Source organism: Bubalus kerabau, chromosome X, assembly GCF_029407905.1.
Source record: "Bubalus kerabau isolate K-KA32 ecotype Philippines breed swamp buffalo chromosome X, PCC_UOA_SB_1v2, whole genome shotgun sequence".
Lineage (NCBI taxonomy): Eukaryota > Metazoa > Chordata > Mammalia > Artiodactyla > Bovidae > Bubalus > Bubalus kerabau.
This window is the reverse complement of record NC_073647.1, coordinates 13,041,974-13,066,013: the sequence shown is the minus strand read 5'-3', so window position 1 is coordinate 13,066,013 and position 24,040 is coordinate 13,041,974. Positions and strand designations below refer to the sequence as shown.

General features: G+C 36.8%; 1 protein-coding gene across 1 annotated transcript in view; it reads left to right on the top strand.

The window, feature by feature from the left end:
• Positions 1-24,040, top strand: part of TENM1 (teneurin transmembrane protein 1) — a 670,347-nt gene that overhangs the window by 104,134 nt on the left and 542,173 nt on the right. Inside the window, exons 3-4 of the mRNA XM_055565537.1 lie at positions 749-1,009; positions 3,189-3,245. Of these exons, the coding sequence (XP_055421512.1) occupies positions 749-1,009; positions 3,189-3,245 (318 nt within the window). The remainder of the gene's footprint in view (positions 1-748; positions 1,010-3,188; positions 3,246-24,040) is intronic.

The window sequence follows — 24,040 nt, the reverse complement described above, 5'->3', positions numbered from 1 at the left end:
GGGATCCAACCCTCAAAGCACTGCTGAGTTATAATATACGATTGAAAGATTTTATGTATTTCTTGAAAGAATGAATGAAACAGAATAACTAGCATAAAGTCAGCCTCGATATTCTTTGGAGACAACGGGAAATAGTGATATTAGGTACTCATAATTTTACAGTTTAGACTAATGTGTTTGGGAAAAATACTTTTGAAAAGTGTATTTAATCTTAATGCTTTTTCCTCACAGTTTTCACATTGAATTATGTATTCTTAACTCTAAGGTATATGAAATACTTGGAAAAGGCAATAATTTTAATATTTTAAGCATAGGTGTGCTCTGACGATCATATATATTCTTCCTAGAAGAGAAATATCTTTTAAAGGACAGCTCTCTACACTTTATACTCCCCTGTACTCACTTATTTCATTACATTTGTGTAATCTAAAATTGTAGCTATAAAGCTATTTGGGGCATGCTTTTTCCAGAACCTTGTAAGAATCAACAGGAGCATAATTTTAAGCTGCTGCTGCTGCTAAGTCACTTCAGTCATGTCCGACTCTGTGCGACCCCATAATTTTAAGCTACAGAAGCGCAAAATAAGCACAGAATCCTAGCTACCAGAAATAAAATGGCCAGAATTCTAACTTTGCAAAGACATAAATACTAACAATGGAGGAAGGGAACGTAAGGACAAAAAAGTAGAATTTGACCAGGTATTTCTGTTTCCTTCTAAATTTTTCCTCTGAACTTTGTTTCTTCTCAGAGATGGAATTCTGTGAGGCTCCTCACACTCTGTGCTCTGGCTACCCGACAGACATGCACAGTGTTTCCCGGCACGGCTACCAACTAGAGATGGGATCTGATGTGGACACGGAGACAGAAGGCGCTGCCTCCCCTGACCATGCGCTGAGAATGTGGATCCGGGGGATGAAATCAGAGCATAGTTCCTGTTTGTCCAGCCGGGCCAACTCTGCATTGTCCTTGACTGACACTGACCATGAAAGGAAGTCTGATGGAGAGAACGGTAATATAACCACCTATATTAATAGTTTATGGAAAACCCAGAGAGAATGTAGGTTTTAGCCTTTGATTTGTTTTTCTTCCTTATATCTGATACCTTTCATTTCCTATACAAAATGAAAATGCAGGGTCCCATGGACAAGGCATGTACCTAAGTATCAGGCAAATAGACACATTCATTTACAATAATAAATAAAGTACTTTTTATTTCTGGTTGTTTCCCCAAGGGAAATCAATCTTATATCATCAGCAGTATTGTGCATGTCTTATTCATTACTCACCTTTTATTTTCATCTTTATTTTCCAGTACAATACTTGTGATATTTATTTTAGAAGTACTCATTTCATGTATTTTGACTTTGTATCAATATATGAACAATGAGGCGAACAGCTGTATAGCCAAGCCTATTTTGTATGTGTTTTCTATTTTGATTCAGATTAACCTGTCAAGTGTACAGACAAAGGCAAAGTAACCAGATTAGGCTGAAATGATTAAAAAAAAAAAACAAAGTGAATTACCATCAGCCATTTGCCAGACAATAAGTAATAAGGGCAGTATCATTAAATTGTAATTATGTATTATTTTCTTACAACTTTTAGAAATGGAAAAGTTTTTGTCACTTTGATTTGTTGGGAAGATGTTAATTTGTTTTGTTTCCTGCTTTTCTAACCCTACGAAAGAACAAAGTCCTTTCATAAAAATCACATTAATGCTTATTTTTTTTATATTTTAAAATATTCCTCTATTTATTGATTTATTTTTTCAGATTACAGCAATGTAACATTTTATTTCTTTGCTCTTTTTTTTTAATTTTATTTTTAAACTTTACAAAATTGTATTAGTTTTGCCAAATATCAAAATGAATCCACCACAGGTATACATGTGTTCTCCATCCTGAACCCTCCTCCCTCCTCCCTCCCCATACCATCCCTCTGGGTCGTCCCAGTGCACCAGCCCCAAGCATCCAGTATCATGCATTGAACCTGTGAAATGTAGACAAACAGAATGATGAGAAGAGTAGATAAATGTGTTCACATTAATGCTTATTAAACACATATATCTACTCTTCTCATCATTCTGTTTGTCTACATTTCATAGGTTCCATCACTGGGGACCTGGTCTGTCAGCAGTGGCTAATTAGTATTTTCTCAGGTACCAAAGAGGTAGCCAACAGCCCTGTACCTGCAGTTATTTCTGTTCTGTCCTCCTCTGCCTCCCTCAGTCCAGAGGGGACATTGGCCACCAAGATATAATCAGGAATGACATTTGTCCACTAGTTAGAATATCATTTCCTAAATGAGAGGCCATTACACTTTGTAATATCACCAAATATCCTTGAGGGTCTGGATATTTTAGGTTTATTTTCATGTTTGTATATATGCAATGCTGAGTTTGACCAAGAGTATGGAGGAGTTACAGTGTGGAAGTGAGAAAGGAACATACTTGATCTCTGTCATGCATATTCATATAAGTGAAGGAGCAGTAGGATGGATGTTGGGAAACCCTGCACTGGTCCCTACAGTTTTCTGGGCTTTAACTATCAAACCAGAAAAATAACAACCAAATTTATGTGAAATCAGGTAATAGAGGAGCTCCTCTATTTCCAAGACTTCTTGTTCTCCCTTATCTCACCCCCAATGCACATGCATAAGTCCACAGTCATGTCTGACTCTGTACAACCCCATGGACTGTAGCCCACCAGACTCCTCTGTCCATGAAATTTTCCAGACAAGAATACTGGAGTGGGTTGCCATTTCCTACTCCAGGGGATCTTCCCAACCCAGGGATAGAACCCACATCTCCTGCATTGGCAGGCAGATTCTTTACCACTGAGCCACCTAGGAAGCCCTCACGCCTCGCAAAAGGAATATATGCTAAGTTCACTGGGCTGAAACATTAAAAGAAAAGAGTTCCCCTAGGCTCAACCGTTCTACTCCTGCAAGACCCTAGGTCTGGGGTTTCTTCTGGGGTGATGAAACTACTCTGGAATTAGATAGTGATAATAATTCCACAGCTCTGAAAATACTAAAAGCCACTTTAGGAGTGCGAACATTATGGTATGTGAATCGTATTTTGATTGAATCTGTTATTTAAAAAATAATATTGGATGAAGAGTAAAGATTGAAGAATCCCAGATGAGTTGAACAAGGATTAATTAGTAAAAAAATATTTGCTATTACAGGTTTTAAATTCTCTCCTGTTTGCTGTGACATGGAGGCTCAAGCTGGGTCTACTCAAGGCAAGTGTTTCCAAATATTTGATGACAAATTGTTTTTACCTCACCCCATCTCTGACAGCCAGCCTGCACAGTTCAACCCTGCCAACAACACACAGGCCTGGTTCATTAACCTGTCAAAGATTAGTTTATTGGTAGCTTGTTGGCTTGTTTTCCTCTGGAAGATTTCATGGGTATGTGTATATGGTAACAGTGAGGAGGTGAGGGAGGAGCTGAGGACAAAGACAAGATTTAAGGTCGAATAGAGAAACACTGATTTAGCATGAGAGTAGAGATATAAATTAGGTATGGTTGGTTTTGGCCTCATGACTTTCTACATCATCTATGGTTTTCTGCATGACTCTAGCCATTGATTTAGTATAGTTTAGATACTGTCATAACTTCACAGTGCCACCTGGCAAATGCCTTGGGCTTTTCCTTCCAATGCTCTGGCTTGGCTTAAGAATCACACTCCAGCCCTGTCCCTGTTGTCAATTATAAATAACACCTTCAAATGAAGGAAATGCCATTCATTCTTTTCTGTAGACGTGTTGTCATTCTTCAGTGAGGGGACACTGGTGTCCTTTTACTTCTGCCTTCATTGTGCTCACTGGCTTTGCCCCTTTGCAGAGGGATACTTAAAACAATATTTATAAATGATTTTGATAAAAATCAAGTACTTTGCGAGATGGGGAACCCTCACATCTGACCACAGGGCAATGACTCAAAATTTGTTAGCAACTGGGGGAAATGTATCAGGGGGAAGATGTATTAGAATCAGTTTTATCAAAATGCACATTATCCTCCCCCACCATGAGAACTGCTTACTGTGATGAGCCGCTATATGTACTGTATTCATGTGCCATATCCCTTGGAGGTTTGGGGAACTTTCGGCAATGTTTGGGGCTGTGCAGCTTTATTTCGCCTTCTGTCTAATCAGCCATCTACCTTGGTCATATAACACTATTTACTAAGACCGAGTTAGAAGACTCAGGAGTAAAGGATATGTGTCCTGTCTTTTTCTTTACAGGTTTATCTCCCTTATGGTTTATTTCAGGAATTGGATAGGGTACCACAAAATTGGGCAGGACTGCCAAGGTAAAAAGTGATCCAGTCTGCTACAAACTAGTTTAAATGCCAGCCTCTTTTGGCCCAATGTATACCTCCAAAGAGGATTTCAATAGAGCAAAGTGATAAATAGTTTGTACTGTGAAGCCAGACTTAGATTTAAATCCCAGCTTAGATTTAAATCCCAGCTGTGTGATATTGGGAAAGTTGTATAATGTTTCTGTGCCTGAATTTCATCATCTGTTAAACCAGGAGGATATTACTATCTACCTCTAAGATTTTGTGATCATTGAATAAATGAATGTATATAAAGGATGGCACTTGTATCATATAAGTATAGTCAGAACGTTCATTATTCTTATTGATCAGTACTTTACAATTTCCAAATACACTTTTAATATCTTTATCTCATTTCATCCTCATGACCCATCTATAGAATGATTCTATTGTTTCAGCATTTTACATAGGAGGAAGACTTAAAACAGCAATTTAGAAACAAGTTAGCGAAATACAATTGACTGTTTTCAAATAGCCAGACTTTTTAGCTCCTTTGAATCATGTATGAATATAAGACATGAACAACTTTATTCAGTTAGATAGAGTTCTGTAAGTTTTACTCTGCTCCTGCTAGCAATTTTCAGTAAGGAGTATACAATTTGGAATCTTATTTATGACCTTGTGTAAGATTTTACCAATTTAGATTCCATAAATTTTCAATAAGTGATAACCAGGCCTGGCCTGCCTTCAGCATTTCCATAGATTCTTACAGAGGAGGTTTGAGTTGAGATGAGAGTGTAAATGGTTTCTCTAAAAGCATGTTAATTTGAAAAAACAAGTTATTTTCAATGAATTAAACTTAATGTTTGTGTGCAAATATTGCTCTTTATTTCTCATTGATCTCTTGCATTCATGAAAGCAGGCCTGGCAAGGAATCTATTCCAGTAATTTGAGTTTGTATATACTATGTTTGAAAAGAGTAAAATAGCTTAAAATTTTTAGGATTTATATACTTCACAACCTAAGACTCCATGCCACTCCATCCATGTGCTTCAGTTAGTGTCAATGACATTTTATTTTGTTTCTGTCTTCCTATATATTCTGATTTTTAGATTATTGATGATGCAATGATATAATATCATGGAGTTGATTTAGGATGATTTAAGCTTCACTCCTATAAATTTGGGAGAGAAGTGAAAGTAGGGGAAGTTTTTAATTTGAGTAGGTTTTTCAAGTGGGAAAGATTTGAGATGTGATTTCAAAGACACTTTGAATTCTATTCATCCTAGGCTATTACGACTTGCATTTTCTACTTATATTTCTGAAATTATGTCTGTAAGGGCTTATTTCTTTCATTTAATTAATTGGTCAAGCCTTTCAAAATATTTATATTTTTTCTCACTTTTATAAACTCTGTTTGGTTACCCTTAATTGAATTGAAGTTTCCAGTATGCTTTAAGCCATGAAAAATTAAAATAAATAACCTTTACTTTCCGAATGAAACCAGCTGAGAGGTCTGAAGTACAGGGAAGGGAGAGCAGCAGGTAACAGAAGAGAATGTGGATTCTTGGCTTTTAGAGGACAGTCAGAACACTAATGCACTTTATTTCCATTCCCTCAAATACGTCCTAAGTAAACTCTTTGTTGTGTATTGATGCTTAATCATCTGTTAGGAAAACTGCAGATTTACTCAAATCAGCTTCATCCTGAGGCCCATAAGCAGGAAACTTTGATATCAGTCATAATGCTTTATTCATTTTACCCCTTTTCTACTCCCATTTCACATTACTACCAGTGTAACTATTCATTGTAGCCTAATACTTGAGTTGTTTATCTTCTGTCTTCAAAATGGTTTTTAATAAGTACTAGACGGGAAGCTACTTGAAGACAGAGCCTGGTTTATTCACTGTTTTTTCTTCAAGACTTAGCCACTGAATCTGGAGAACAATAGGTACTAAAAAATGAAGAATTATACTTTACTCTTTGGGATTCCCTGGTAGATCAGTCAGTAAAGAATCCACCGGCAATGCAGGAGACTGGCTAAAATATGTAGGAGATGAGGGTTTGATCCCTAAATCGGGAATTTCCCTAGGGGGAAGGACATGGCAACCCACTCCAGTATTCTTGCCTGGGAAATCCCATGGACAGAGGAGCCTGGCAGGCTACAGTCCATGGGCTTGCAAGAGTTGGACATGACAGCAACTAAACCACTACCACTACCATGCTTTACTCTAAAAGTTAAAACTGAGAGATAATATATTTTGTAGTTCTCGAAATAGAAATGTTGCGTGCATGTTCAGTTGCTCAGTTGTGTCCAACTCTTTGTGACCCCATGAACTGTAGCCCGCCAGGCTCCTCTGTCCATGGGATTTTCCAGGCAAGAATACTGGAGTGGGTAGCCATTCCCTTCCCCAGGAGATCTTCCCAACCCAGGGATCAAACCCACATTTCTTGCATCTCCTACGTTGGCAGGCAGATTCTTTACCAACTATGCCACCTGGGAAGCCCTTAATAGAAATGCTACAGTGGGTCAAACCTCTTGTCATCTAACACATGACTCTACCTCTGACAGGTAATAGAGTGGGCTTTTCTTAGAAGAACTTGGCAGGCCTACTTGAGCATTAACATCAGTGATTAGAGTGTTCCTCAATAATGATATTTGACTCTACATTAGGTTGGAGAAAAAAACTATATTAGCAGCTACATTTGAGTGATCAATTTACAGGAATGTGTTTTTCACATGTGGCCTAAATGAAACATTTGGATTAGAAAACGTCAAGGTGCTAAATAGAAGGAAATAGTTAAAGAAAGGCATTTTTAACCTTTAATAAAGTATGTCACAAAGAAATTACTATGGCTATACTCTTGTTGTTAATGATATTTCTGTGTAAGCAGTATTTATTGAGCAACTACTCTTTGCCAGGCTCTGTATTGGAGAGTGTGCTGTGCTGGGCCTAGTCACTCAGTCGTGTCTGACTCTTTGTGACCCCATGGACTGCAGCCCTCCAGGCTCCTCTGTCCATGGGGATTTTCCAGGCAAGAATACTGGAGAGGGTACCATGCCCTCCTCCAGGGGATCTTCCCAACCCAGGGATCAAACCCAGGCCTCCCGCATTGCAGGCGGATTCTTTACCACCTGAGCCACAAGGGAACCCAGTATTGGAGACTGGGGATATATAAAAGATGACCACTACACAATTTTCACTCTCTCAGAATTTACAGTCTAGAGGACAAGAATGATGCCCTATGAATTAGAATTGTTTATTATTCTTTATTGTTGTTATTGCAAGTAACAGAAACCAACTTGAGCTAACTTAACCTAAAAAAGCAAATTTATAAAATGGGGCATGTGAATGCTTCATGGGACAAGGACAAAAGAAGGAACTAGATTAGAAGAATTGCCTGTTCCTTTGCCTCTTGCTTCTGAATCCATTTCCTTCAATCTTTCTCTAAATCTCCATCCACAAGGCAAGCATAAAACCTGGCAAAGATTTCCCCAGTTTATATTTCTTATGTTCGGGAAAGAAGTTGAGATTAACTGGATATTTTTCAATGCCATTTCTAAATTCCAGTGAGATAGAATACTTTTCCCAGCTTGAGTCAGATGTCTACCACTGGTCCCATCAGCTACAACCAGGGAGTAAATTTAGGAATACACATGTAGCTTTTGGGGAACCCACCCACTGGATTCTTGGAGCAGTTTGCAATGCAGGTGGTCAGAGTCAAGTGGGCATATATACCTAAAGAAGTCTACTGGAGACAATAAAGGCTAACTGTAATATAATTTAGTACCATAATAAAAAATATGTGCAGCTTGCTATGAGAATTCAAGGGATGTGAATTCATTTATCAAAGTAAAAATTATTATGTTAGTGCAATCTAAATAAACATTGTTCTGATGGTGAGTGATTAACTAAATGGATTGTGGTGTAAGATAGTCCTACGTTTGTACCATGGTTCTGTATCTTAACTCTGTGTGTCCTTGGACAAGTAACTAAAGCTTTCCAGGTCTTAGTTTGCTTGTCTGTCAAATGGAAACATTACCTATTTCCATTTTTGTGTGTGAGGATTAAATGAGAAAATGAATATATAGCACCTTACAGTTTGCCTGGTATATATTAAATGCTCAATACATCTTAGTGTGGTTATTTGTTACACAAAAAGAATTTATTATGCATGTATTGTGGGGTAGATGCTCCAGGGTAAAGTCTCTTTTATCAAGGATTTACCAGGCATACAATGTGGCTTCTGAAACATCTGGTATACCAGGAAACTCTAGTCTAGCAGAACTCAGCCTACTTTCTCATTTCCTTGCACTTTTCTTACCTTAAATAATATATCATTTTGAAAGTGAAGGTGAAAGTGTTAGCCACTCAGTCCTTTCTGACTCTTTGTGACCCCACAGACTTTAGCCCACCAGATTCCTCTGTCCATGGAATTCTCCGGGCAAAAATACTGGAATGGGTTGCCATTTCCTTCTCCAGGGGATCTTCCTGACCCAGGGATCAAAACCAGGTCTCTCGCATTGCAGGCAGATTCTTTAGCATCTGAGCCACCAGGGGATATATCATTTTAATAGCCAACAATCTTGTTCTGCGAAGTAGAGGTGACTGAGAGGAAATTCAGTGAAGCACTTCAGACCTGGCTGAGGGTTAAATCCATACTATTATATTTCCTACTGTCATTGGAGTAGCCCCTTAAGATAGAGCTGGGATTTCAACTACACAGAGGCCTTGTTGATTTCCATGATTGTTGGGCAGCTGAGCTCCCTATGCACTGCTTGGAACTTTACAGGGAGCAGATTTTCTGATACAATCCCATGATAGCCAAAAAACCCATTAATACTACTCCGCATTGCTTCTTAGTGCATATGGCAGAAACCTGGTAATATACCATGTGCTCTCAATAAACACCATACCATCATAGCCATGCATTTGTCATTCTCAGAACCTGAGTTGCTCCATCAGAACAGCAGGAGTGGTGAAAAAATAGCTAGCCTAACACCTGAGTTTCTTGAATGACATATAATAGTTTATGCCAAAATAAGGAGTTATTCCTTCTGATGTTTGACCATGTAGGGCCATTCATGTGCAATTAATGGAAGGAATTTGTTTATTTTACATTTCTTTTTTTTGCTTTTTTGTTTTCCCCTGCTAGTGTAAGTTATACAGGACACTTCCACAGCAATGTTAACAGTTCCTCAGGAACCATCTGAATGTCGAAGGAAGTGTGTGAAACAATGCAATGACTTAGTAATAGCTTCTACAGAAGCCCTGCCATATAACTGACATCCTAATGGCTCTGTTGGACCCATTAGACATGTATAAGACAGTGCAGTTGACTTTGTAATGGCTCCTTTGAAAACGTTACATGATCAGAGGAAGAGTGTAAGTCATTGGGATTACTTGATCTGTGGGTGAGACACTTCTGGGATGACTGTGGTACTCTTACAATTGAAAACAGATTTGATGATACTGAAATGTCAAGTCGTTATAAAATTAGATATTTTAATTTTAGTATTAAAAGTAATACTTTTTTTAGTATTAAAGTAATATCAACTGATGTTTTAAAAATTAAAACAGTAAAAGCATGTTTAAAGTGAAAAATCTTTCTTCTTTATGCTTCTATATAAAATATAGAAGTCAGAGGATCACAAATATTCCATCCTCCACCTGCAAGAAAATAAAAATTATCAACTGGCATATAAGTCTTTTAGGTAATATTATAACTTTGGGAAATATACAGATAGGACTTCCAATTGTATCAGCAAGACAAAAAATTATCAAGCCATTCTTGAGAGGTAACAGTGTTAACAGTATCTTATATATAATTCCCCCCAAATGTTCTGTACATATACAAATGGGATAACATAATATAAAAAAATCAATAACTTTCTTCTACTAAAGATTATATCATGGATATTTTCCCATGTTTGTAGTATAGATCTGCCTTATTCTTTTTAATAGCTGTATAGTATTCTGCTTCTCTATGTATCATTTTTTATTTAGTTAGACTTATGTTTGTGGAAATCTGAGTTTCCAGTGCTTTAATATTAAAAACAATGCTGTACTTGACATCCTTGCACACATGTGTTTGCACACCTGTTAGATACTTTCTTAGAAGTAGAAGTGATGGGCCAAGGATATGTACATTTAGCAATTTCTATAAATAATACAAAATTCCCCTTTACAAAACCAATTTTTCTTCCTACTAGTGCTATATATAGCACTACCAATGCATGTGTTCTCCTGTATGATTATCAACACTGGCAATGAATGAAATATCCCAGTCTGCTACATGAAGTGTGGTATTTTGTGCTATTATTTTGCAATTTAACTATGAGTGAACCTGAACATCATTTTGTATGTTAATAGACCATATACGTTTTTTCTAAACTGTTGATATCCTTTACCCATTTTTTCTATTCGTATTTTTATATTTCATTTTTAATTAATTTTTAATTGAAGTACAGTTGATTTACAGTGCTACACTAAAATGACTCAGTTATACACAGGTGTGCTTAGTTGCTCAGTCGTGTCCAACTCTGTGTGACCCCATGGACTATAGCCCGCCAGGCTCCTTTGTCCATGAGGATTCTCCAGACAAGAATACTGGAGTGGGTTGCCATGCCTTCCTCCAGGGGATCTCCCCGACCCAGGGATCAGACTCCTGCATTGCAGGCGGTTTCTGTACCATCTGAGCCACCGCATACATACATATATTCTTTTTTGTATTCTTTTCCATTACGGTTTGTCCCAAGATATTGAATAGTGTTCTCTGTGTTATACAATAGAACCTTGTTGTTTATCCATTCTATATGTAATACAGATTTTCATACTAATTAATTTTCAAGAACATTTTATATATGAAGGGTAAAAGAAAAAACTTTAAACACATATTATGCATTTTTCCTAGTTTGTTATTTGCCTTTTGAAATAGGTTCATATGGTACATTTGTATTTGTAGATATAGAGCATTATATTTTTAAGTGATCAAATTCAACTATCTATATTTTTTGTTTTTGTTTTTTGTTTGTTTGTTTTAATTTTATTTTATTTTTAAACTTTACATAACTGTATTAGTTTTGCCAAATATCAAAATGAATCCGCCACAGGTATACATGTGTTCCCCATCCTGAACCCTCCTCCCTCCTCCCTCCCCATTCCATCCCTCAACTATCTATATTTTATAGCTTCTGGAAGTATATGGAGATGATAGATAGATACAAACAGAAAATCCAAAACGTGTTAATGTGCTTACAGTACATCATGTTCCTTTATAACAGCGATCCTTAACCTTTTTGGCACCAGGAATTAGTTTCTTGGAAGATAATTTTTCCATGGACAGGGTTAGGGGAAGGGAGTTGATTCAGGGATGATTCAAATGCATTACACTTATTGTGCACTTTATTTCTATTGTGACTCAGCTGGTAAAGGATCCGCCTGCAACGCAAGAGACCTGGGTTCGATCCCTGAGTTAGGAAAATCCCCTGGAGAAGGGAAAGGCTACCCACTCCAGTATTCTGGCCTGGAAAATTCCACGGACTGTATAGTCCATGGGGTTGCAAAGAGTCGGACATGATTGAGCAACTTTCATTTTCACTTTATTTCTCTAATTATTATATCAGCTCCACCTCAGGTCATCAGGGATTAGATCCCACAGGTTGGGAACTCCTGCTTTATAAGGATCCATGCAACTTGTTATTTCAGTTGAATTAAAACAGGCATGTTCCATGTTACCAAGTCTTAATTAAATAGTATTTTAAATATATTAGTTAAGATGTAACATATCTTAACTATACCTTATTTTTTAATATTAGCATTTCCAATGTTTTACTAGTATAAAAATGCTGTTATACAATTGGCATCTTTGTGGTCAAAATGTTGGTCTTTTTCTGATTTCTTCCTTATAGTAGATTTTTACAAATAAAATTACAGGACTCAATAATGTTTATATTAAGACTCAAGAGAGATATTAACAAAGTATTTCTGAATTTATATTATCCCATTTAGCAAAGCATGAGTGACCGTTTCCCTCACTAGCACTAGATGATTTACTTTAAAATATTTTTGCTAATTTTTCAATGAAATTTTAAAACAGTAATAACTATATGTTTAAAATTACATGTCATTTATTGATTCTGAAATTGAACCTTTTATCATCTTTTTTAATGGCATTTCCTCATTTGTTATTTGAACTGATTTTAAAATATGTATCATAAAAAATGAAAATATGTATCATAAAAAATCTAGGACTAACAAATCTAAGAGCCAATTCTGGGGTGGGGAGCAATAAAATAGATAAGACAGTGCAGAAAATAAAAGAAGACAAGAAATAAGCATGTCAAGATAACTATAGATAAAGAGGAAGTTAAATGATTCATAAGAGACTACTTTGTGTACCTCTTTTAAGATATACTTGAAAACCTGAGTGGAATAAATGATTTTATAGAACAAATATAAATGGCAAAAATTGCCTGAGAAAAGAGAAAACCTAACTTTTCTATTATAGAAATAAAATTTTCAAAGAACCACCCAAACCAAATAAAGTAGCAGAAATAGACAAAACTGCCAAAACTTTGAGAACCACATACATCATTCCAATGCTACTTAAATGTCTTCAGAGCATAACGAAAGGGAACTCTTCCAAATCTTTTAATTTTTTAAAGCAAGAAAAACAAGGAGATCTAAAGCAGAAAAAGAAATCACAAAGTAAATCTACAAACCAATTGTAGTTATGAATACTGATAGAAAATTCTGAGGTACAATACTGGCAAACAAGGTCCATCCAGCAATATAGTAAAAGAATAATACACTACAACTAAGTGCAGTTCTTACTGGGGAATGCAAGGAGAGTTCAATATTAGGAATTTTGTTACTCTAGCTCATCATATGAATAGAGAAATATGGGCACATCACATGAAAAGTTGCATAGGTGCCAAAAAATCATTTTATAAAACCCAATGTTGTATTAAACAAATACATAATGCTTACTCTCTCCTAGATACTGTTCTAACTATTTTGCGATATTAATGAATTTAATTCTCACAACTACTCTCTGACTTAGCTACTAATAGTATCCTTAGCTACAAATGTAAAAACTGAGGCACAACGAGGATGCTGCTGCTGCTGCTAAGTCGCTTCAGTCGTGTCCGACTCTGTGCGACCCCATAGACGGCAGCCCACCAGGCTCCACCATCCCTGGGATTCTCCAGGCAAGAACACTGGAGTGGGTTGCCAGTTCCTTCTCCAGTGCATGAAAGTGAAAAGTGAAAGTGAAGTGGCTCAGTCGTGTCCGACTCTTAGCGACCCCATGGACTGCAGCCTACCAGGCTCCTCCATCCATAGGATTTTCCAGGCAAGAGTACTGGAGTGGGGTGCCATTGCCTTCTCCAACAACGAGGATAGGCCAAGTCATTTAGCTAGTATGTGGAAAAGCCAGGACTTAAACCCAGGCTGATTTCAAACCCTTCCATTTATCTACGATACGATATTCAGTTCAGTTCAGTAGCTCAGTCGTGTCCGACTCTTTGCGACCCCATAAATTGCAGCACACCAGGCCTCCCTGTCCATCACCAACTCCCGGAGTTCACGCAAACTCATGTCCATCGAGTCGGTGATGCCATCCAGCCATCTCATCCTCTGTCGTCCACTTTTACTCCTGCCCCCAATCCCTCCCAGCATCAGAGTCTTTCCAATGAGTCAACTTTTTGCATGAGATGGACAAAGTATTAGAGTTTCAGCTTTAGCATCAGTCCTTCCAAAGAACACCCAGACCTGATCTCCTTTAGAATGGACTGGTTGGATCTCCTTGCAGTCTAAGGGACTCTCAAGAGTCTTCTCCAGCACCACAGTTCAAAAGCATCAATTCTTCAGCACTCAGCTTTCTTTATAGTCCAACTTTCACATCCATACATGACCACTGGAAAAACAATAGCCTTGACTAGATGGACCTTTGTTGGCAAACTAATATCTCTGCTTTTGATTATGCTATATCTAGGTTGGTCATAACTTTTTTCCAGGGAGTAAGCGTCTTTTAATTTCATGGCTGCAATCACCATCTGCAGTGATTTTGGAGCCGAAAAAAAATACAGTCTGACACTGTTTCCACTGTTTCCCCATCTATTTCCCATGAAGTGATGGGACCAGATGCCATGATCTTAGTTTTCTGAATGTTGAGCTTTAAGCCAAATTTTTCACTCTCCTCTTTCATTTTCATCAAGAGACTTTTTAGTTCCTCTTCACTTTCTGCCATAAGGGTGGTGTCATCTGCATATCGGAGGTTATTGATATTTCTCCCAGCAATCTTGATTCCAGCTTGTGCTTCTTCCAGCCCAGCGTTTCTCATGATGTACTCTGCATGTAAGTTAAATAAGCAGGGAGACAATATACAGCCTTGACGAACTCCTTTTCCTATTTGGAACTAGTCTGTTGTTCCATGTCCAGTTCTAACTGTTGCTTCCTGACCTGCATACAGATTTCTCAAGAGGCAGATCAGGTGGTCTGGTATTCCCATCTCTTTCAGAATTTTCCACAGTTTACTATGATCCACACAGACAAAGGCTTTGGCATAGTCAATAAAGCAGAAATAGATGTTTTTTTCTGGAATTCTCTTGCTTTTTCTATGATCCAGCAGATGTTGGCAATTTGATCTCTGGTTCCTCTGCCTTTTCTAAAACCACCTTGAACATCTGGAAGTTCATGGTTCATGTATTGCTGAAGCCTGGCTTGGAGAGTTTTGAGCATTACTTTACTAGCGTGTGAGATGAGTGCAATTGTGTGGTAGTGTGAGCATTCTTTGGCATTGCCTTTCTTTGGGATTGGAATGAAAACTGACCTTTTCCAGTCCTGTGGCCACTGCTGAGTTTTCCAAATTTGCTGACATATTGAGTGCAGCACTTTCACAGCATCATCTTTCAGGATTTGAAATAGGTCAACTGGAATGCCATCACTTCCACTAGCTTTGTTTGTAGTGACGATTTCTAAGGCCCACTTGACTTCACATTCCAGGATGTCCAGCTCTAGGTGAGTGATCACACCATCGTGATTATCTGGGTTATGAAGATCTTTTTTGTACAGTCTTCTGTATATTCTTGCCACCTCTTCTTAATATCTTCTGCTTCTGTTAGGTCCATACCATTTCTGTCCTTTATCGAGCCCATCTTTGCATGAAATGTTCCCTTGGTATCTCTAATTTTCTTGAAGAGATTCCCTAATCTTTCCCATTCTGTTGTTTTCCTCTATTTCTTTACATTGATCACTGAAGAAGGTTTCTTATCTCTTCTTGCTATTCTTCGGAACTCTGCATTCAGATGCTTATATCTTTCCTTTTCTCCTTTGCTTTTCCCTTCTCTTCTTTTCACAGCTATTTGTAAGGCCTCCCCAGACAGCCATTTTGCTTTTTTGCATTTCTTTTCCATGGGGATGGTCTTGATACCTGTCTCCTGTACAATGTCATGAACCTCTGTCCATGGTTCATCAGGCACTCTGTCTATCAGATCTAGTCCCTTAAATCTATTTCTCACTTCCACTGTATAATCATAAGGGATTTGATTTAGGTCATATCTGAATGGTCTAGTGGTTTTCCCTACTTTCTGCAATTTAAGTCTGAATTTGGCAATAAGGAGTTCATGATCTGAGCCACTCAGCTCCTGGTCTTGTTTTTGCTGACTGTATAGAGCTTCTCCATCTTTGGCTGCAAAGAATATAATCAATCTGATATCAGTGTTGACCATCTGGTGATGTCCATGTGTAGAGTCTTCTCTTGTGTTGTTGGAAGAAGGTGTTTGCTATGACCAGTGTGTTCTCTTGGCAAAACTCTATTAGCCTTTGCCCTGCTTCATTCCGTATTCCATGGTGAAATTTGCCTGTTACTCCAGGTGTTTCTTGACTTCCTACTTTTGCATTCCAGTCCCCTGTAATGAAAAGGACATCTTTTTTGGGTGTTAGTTCTAAAAGGTCTTGTAGGTCTTCATAGGACCGTTCAACTTCAGCTTCTTCAGCATTACTGGTTGGGGCATAGACTTGGATTACTGTGACCCAGAGTAAGAAATACAGTTTACGTTGTGACCCAGTTCTCAATGAATCTCTAAACAAACAAACAAAAAAAAAAAAACTAGAAAAAAATTTCACAAGGCAGTATCTACCCCTACTATAAACAATGAACTCTGACATTTTCTATCTTTGTCTTTCTAACATTAATTTGTAATCCGGTAAATTTATTTCATAATCAACTAATTGGTCACAACCTGCAATTTGAAAGCAGTGATGTCTGGTACACTACACTTGGTGTGTGATTTTACATGGAACTACATGTATATATGCTTGTCTTGTCTAGTCTAGTCTGTTGTTGCCAAGTTGTGTCTGACTCTTGTGACCCCATGGACTGTAACCCACCAGGCTCCTCTTTCCGTGGGATTCTCCAGGCAAGAATACTGGAGTGGGTTGCCATTTCCTTCTCCAAGGGATTGTCCCAACCCAGGAATCGAACCCAGGTCTCCTGCATTGCAGGCAAATTCTTTACCAACTGAGCTACAAGGGAAGCCTATATATGCTTGAAGATGCATAGAATTTCTCTGGAAATATTCAAATAAATGGATTATTCTGATTGCATTTGTGGAAGGCAACTAGGTGACAGTGGATAGGGATTGGAGGGAGATTTGTGTGAATTTTTGTTCTTTTTTCCTGTCATTTTTTATTTTAATTTTTATTTTTTAACTTTACAATATTGTATTGGTTTTGCTATATATCAACATGAATCCACCACAGGAGTAGAACTTTGTACCATATGTTATTAAAATTTTTGTTTAACATATCTGAAAAGTAAATAAAATGACAGTGATATCACAGAGGAATGAATCCAAGTCACTTGCTTTCTACACTACTTTTTAAAAATAACCAACAATTAATTGTTGCTTACAGGGTTCTTTCCAATGTTTTAAAAAAATAGGGAAAAAAAGCTTCCTTTAAAAAACATAAAAGCACAGGATTATTAAATATTTCCTTTATGGCAATATCCAGGTTTAGCTCTTAATTTCTTTAACACAGCTTTTGTGATGTGTGTTCCTTCTAAAAATAAGATGAGAAAAAATATATTAGACCAAGGGTAATGTAATATTTTGCTCTTTACATCATTATTAAGTCACCGGCTTATTTTAAATTTTCATTATGAAATGAGAGCCCCATATGTGGCTGAGACATGCTCTTCTATTTACTTAGGGAAAAGCTACGTTTGGAGATCAAGTTTATGTCTTACAGAGAAAGCAAGGAAAACATGGAAGTGTTGTTAACCAGCCGATCAGCAGTTTTATGTTTCAAAGATGTCTGCCCAAATTAGCAGTTTTAAAAACAAAGCTGCACATTTCAAATCTTTGATGTCATATATACTATACTATTTTCCTTTGAAGCCGAAACCATGTATTTGTCATTTAACAATTTCAGCAGTGTACACATAATTGTGTTTCCATGAGAAAATAACTATTATACTAAGTGGTTGACTTTACACAGCATTTCTTTATTCTCCAAAGTCTATATTTTTAATTTTTTGTTTTCAGTTGTATTCTGTCATCTAAAAATCTGTGCTTAAATAATTTTCATTTATTTTGATGTTTATAAGCGTAAATCTTGTTTTTTTGAGATAACTCAACTTTTATTTTCATTGTTCCTTGGCAAGTTTAGATTTGCCAAAATAATCCTTCAGCTAGAATGATTGTGTGGCCTGTAGAAATCTTCTGTGCAAAAGTTTAATAACTTTTTCTATGAGGAAATTGGCAGCCTTGTGAAATAATCCAAGAATTCCCCTTCTACCACATTTTTTAATTAATATAAACCTTGAGTTACCTCTGCTAAACAAGGGCCAAGAGGAGGAGAAGATTAAGACTAATGGAATATGTCATTTTCTGATGAATTTATGAGTTCTCTGGGCTTTCTTTGCCTGGTTTCCAGGTTACCATGCTCTTAATTTTCCCCTTATCTCAGTAGTTACTTCTCTTACTTGCTGATTCTTCCTCTTCTCTGTGATATTTTAATATTGGAGTGTCCCAGTGCTCCTTGTCCTAGAATCTTCTCCATTTACACTCACTCACTGTGTGATCTCATATGGTCTTGCTGCTTAATAGAACAGTCTTATGGACTCCGTGAGAGAGGGAGAGGGTGGGAAGATTTGGGAGAATGGTATTGAAACATATAAAATATCATGTATGAAACGAGTTGCCAGTCCAGGTTCGATGCACGATACTGGATGCTTGGGGCGGGTGCACTGGGACGACCCAGAGGGATGGAATAGGGAGGGAGGAGGGAGGAGGGTTCAGGATGGGGAACACATGTATACCTGTGGCGGATTCATTTTGATGTTTGGCAGAACTAATACAATTATGTAAAGTTTAAAAATAAAATAAAATTTAAAAAATAAAAAAAAATGTAAAAAAAAAAAAAAAAAAAAAAACATCTACTATACAAATGAGCCCCAAACTCATATCCCTCCAAGACCTCTCTGCCAACATCCATTTTTGACTTACTTAAAGATTTCACCTGTGTGTCTAGTGGGTATTTTAAATTTCACTTGTCTAAAACAGAATTCCTAATCTTCCCTCTACTTCAAACTTGCTCCACTTGCAGACTTGCCCATTTCAATTGACGAAAACTCTAGCCTACCACTTGCTCAAGCCAAAATGCTTGGTGTCGTCCTGAGAACTCTCTCACTCCCACACCTTACATCCACTCGATCAGTAAACACTGTTTCTTCACTACCAACTCCATTGCTATTACCCTTGTCCAAACCACTGTCATCTCTCACCTGGTTAATACAGCAGCCCCCTAACAGGTCTTCCTCCTTCCTAGAATGATCCATTAAAAAAAAAAAATTTTCTTATTTGGCTGTGCCAGGTCTTAGTTGTGGCATGCAGGATCTTCGATCTTTGCTATGGCACGGGAGCTCTAGTTCCCTGACCAGGGATTGAACACAGAGTCTTAGCCACTGGACCACCAAGGAAATACCTCGAATGATTCTTTTAAAATGTCAGTCTGCTCTGCTTAAAAATATGCCAATGTTTTCTCCTTTAACTGAGAGTAAAATATTTACTGTGGTCTGAAATTTGCTCCCTGATACCTTTCTGTGCTCATCTCCTACACTTCCCCTTATTAGTTCCCCTCCCATCTCAATGGCATCTTTGTCAATCTCCAGAAAAGCTGCGGCACACTTCTGCCTTAGGGACTTTACCTTAGCTGAGTCTTGTGCATGGGACTCTCTTCCTCCAGGTCTTACATGTTTAATTCTGACGGCTCCTCACGTCTTTGTTCAGATGTTTCCTGCTCAATGAAGCTGACTCTGAGTGGTGCTATATAATACTATAACTATCACTCAGCACCAAACTCCCAATACCCTTTACCCTGTCCTTTTTTTCCCCCATAGCATGTTTTATCTTCTATATAATTAACTTATGTTCTGTGATTGCTGTTTATTGTCTGGATTATAAGCTCCACAAGGTCTGGGATCCTTGTCTGTTTTGCTTACTGAAGTATTTCAAGCTTCTATATTGTTTTGGACACTTACTAAGTATTCAACAAATATTTTTTAACTAGTAAATAAATATAGAGATGTAATTCTTGTTCTATATGTTTTGACTGTGTCTTTGCACAGAACTGAATAACCGTATTTGATTGATTTGAGCTGTTATTTCTTGCACAATTGATTTTTTAGTGCCTTGTCTATGTGTATAAACCAGTTTGGTTTCTATGATTTGGCCAGTCAGCTCAATAAACTCAGTAGTTTTTAAACTCCTATGTTAGTAGTTGAATCAGTCAGACCTGTTTTCTTGTTTCTTGGATTTGTTTAATTTTAGTTTGTGAAGACTGTACTGATTTTTATAGGTAAAATATTCAAGCTAATTTCTGCATGGAAAAACCACTGCAGTTGATATGCCAAATCAATGCATGTAGACATAACCATATTCAATCACAATTAGACTACAAGTCAAATGAGTATTGTAGGAGAACTTTATAGTCAGCATAGTTTGTTTTAAGACTAAGAAATAGCAAATACCAATTACTTGCATATCCATAAATAAATAAGCAGATACAGCTATCTTTTTGAGTGATTTATGAAAATAAGGAAGTCAATCAAGATTGTCAAAGAGGTTAATTGATTTAAGACATTGCCTAAATTGATATGTTGTCTGAATTGCCTGGTCATTCCAGTGGAAGTTATTGAACCTTTTGTTTATGAAGACACAACCATATTTTATCAAATAACCCATCAATTGTTTTTTTCCAAAGCATTCTGATTAGAATTGATCAGTCAGTTCAGTCAAAATTGAAATGTGAGTCTATAGGACAGTCAAGTCTAAATTAAAGCTATGATAAGAAAGTATAAGATGTTAAAGTGAGATTTTACTAATCCTGAGTCATGTCAGAGTTTGAGGAAGTGTCTGTAAAAGTGGAAAAAAGACTGGGAAATGAAATTTCAACATTTCAGCCTTGAAGAGTCATGAACCCATCAACTCATGACATTTTCACCAGTCCTCCCATACTTACTGGTGTCAAAACAATGCCACAACAGATATTGAAGTACTTCCGGAAGAAAAACAAGACAAAACAGAACAAAACAAAGCAATCACTAAATATGAAAGAAAGGAAACAAACAGGAGCTCTATGAGTATTAAGTATTTGTTATATATGTGTTTACTTGCCTGCAACATATATGCATAAAATTACTTTAACCTTTGGGTGCTTTCGTTTTAGTCCGGGATCTGTAGGATACCTTCTGTTAATTTAAGTAACTTGCACAGGGAGCAGTAAGGATTTGGAAAGTAATTGTATCTTTTCCCTCAAGTATAGTTTTCTCCCTAAGCTCTGTCATTTGGACATCAAACTAACACTGCCATTTTTATCAGCTTCAGCCACAGGAAGGTTTATCAAGATGTTTCTGTTTTACTTCTCGTTTCTAAGCAGCTGCCTACAACTAGAGTCACGAGTCTGCTAAATTAAGCAGTCATTTGGAACTTGTTTTTTTTTTTTAATCACATTCTTCTAATAACCATAATTGTATAAAAAGAAATTAGCCCAAGGTAAATCTCAGCAGATATGTGGTTTTCTCTGATAATGGTTTGCCTCCAATGAAGAGGTTAGTCTTTACCTACAAGAACTAGAAAGAATAATTTGGACATATTTTCTTGTACCTTATACCTTGGGCCTGTGAGACTTAAAATAAAGAAATATCTTGCTTTCCAACAAGTTAAGTTTCAGTTGTTCCAGATTGAATTAGTGTAAATAAAATAGAAAGAAGAGCCCTAGCAAATCAATACCGCATTGGTAGTAAACTGGAAAATACTGACAAATTATCCTTTTAGGCCTTAGCGAGGCTTAATCTAAACATCGTTTTCTCCTGACAGTATGAGAGAGAAGAGGGTAATTTATTACAGAGTCCTGATATGGATGAGAAAAGACTGCTGCTTGTTCTTCACTGTTCTGGCTCATACTAGTTCAATTTTTGTTTTGCTCCAGAAAATCTTTCTCCAATAATATGTTTATAGGTCTTGTAACTTTAGTGCATAGCAACTGCTGCCTTATCATGGTACGTTTGATTACTTGCTAGCTTGTTTAAGAATGTAGATTTTTAAGTGCTCTCTTGAAGCTCAGGTGTCTCTTAGCTCCCTCATGAAGTATGTTCTTAAAGGGTCATATGCAAATCTTTGCATAGTTTACCTGCTGTGTGAGATCAGTATATAAACTAATCTAGAAAATCTGGTCATATTATAATGCAAATAAATACCTGTTCCTAAATGATGATTTTCATGACTTGAGCTTTTTGCTTGCTGGATGTATTTAAAGTGAAAAGTGAAAGTGTTAGTGGCTCAGTCATGTCCGACTCTTCATGACCCCATGGACAGTAGCCCACCAGGCTCCTCTTCCATGGAATTCTCCAGGCAAGGATACTGGAGATGGTTGTCATTTCCTTTTCCAGGGAATCTTCCCAACCAAGGCATAGAACCGAGGTCTCCTACTTGGCAGGCAGATTCTTTACCATCTGAGCCACAAGGGAAGCCCCAAGAATATTGGAATAGGTAGCCATTCCCTTCTCCAGGAGATCTTCCTGACCCAGGAATCAAACCTGGGTCTCTTGCTTTGCAGGCAAATTCTTTACTGTCTGAGCCACCTTCTAGGGCAGTTAAAACTTATTAACTATTTACAGCAAAGGAGAACTTTGTGTCTTTTGATGGAAAAAATATTTAGTGTTGTTTCTTTCAAGTTTCTTACAATGTTAATGGTTTATTCATGTAAGTTTTATTCTATGTGAAAGGTGTGAAGTTCAAATATGCAAAATGTGTGGTAGAAAAAATTAGGTCAGCAATTTGTTCATCTTTTTCTGTTAAATTAGCTGTGTTAAATGTCACATTATCTAACATGAATATGATAAAATAACATTTTTAATTAACCCAAGAGGGATATGGACGTAAGAAAACCAAACACTTGCTCCAGGCAGGATCATTTCTCAAGATACTGCATTATGAACAATATTTAAATTACTGATTATATTTATCCCATATATTTTACAAAACTTAAAAGTCTTATATTAACAGTGTACCTCAACAGTTACTATTAAAGTACTAAGGAAATGAACCTCAAACTTTTTACACATTTGGGGGATATTATATATATACTAAGTAGTAACAATGTTTTCTTACATGGTGTACTCCATACCAAATTGAAGCCTTAATGTGTTTAATTGCTCATCTAGACTCTAGAAATATATAAATTCCAAGGTAAATCTAACCTAAAGAGTAAAAAGTTAAGATGGAAATGGTGAACATATTTACAAAAGGAGGAATTTTAGTAAGAAACTCAGTTAAATTTTGCTTTATTGATTCAAAAGGGAAATAAATATCTTTTGGAAAGCATTTTCTAAAAGAGAAAAATATATTATGGATATATGGTTGGAGTATTAATATAAATGTTGCAATCTTAATCTTCTGTAGACCAAGCCATTGTGACAAGATTTCCTTATATAATTAGCAGCTTTCAGCTTAAGCCAGTAAATTAAGAAGAGAAAAGAATCAATTTGATTCCTTAAACACAATTCACTACAATATATGAATTTGCTTTACTTCAGATATTATATGAAATATTATTACCAGTTTGTGAGACTCCTAAAGTTATTAAACACAAAAATTCCCTTTGGGGGAAAGGAGTTGTTATAGGAGAGATATGGGGAGGTGTGTGTTGAGGGAGTAGTATTAAAAACAAATGTGATCACAGGTCTTCTACTTAGCGATTTGCTTACTTACAGTTTTGATAAAAGTAATTCTGGTGGCCATGAATACAACTAGGCCTATTGACCAGAATAAGAGCAATATTTTTTCCCAACTGTAAAGACAGCCAATCACCACGAATTTGATTGGATCACTGCACAGTTGATCCAATTCATTAGTTAAGATTACTGAAATAAATCACACTTGGAAGAACTGAAATGCAAGTTAGCGGCCTAGTGCCAAGTGGTGGAAGAGTTCCATAAGAGCAAGCTCATGAAATGATTTCTGCAAGTCATTATTTATATCCAGAATTTATTCAGTAAGTAAAGTCATTTGAAGGATCTAGAAGATATAAGTAGAAAAAGATGTGTTTTTGTTTTTGTCTTTTTACAATTTAAAGTGAAAAACATTTGTTACTATTTGTTAAAGTCTGTTTCAACACTAGAATTTATTGATTCAACAAGCATTTGGCAAGTACCTTCCATGTGCAAAGGACTGGGGTCCCAGAAAT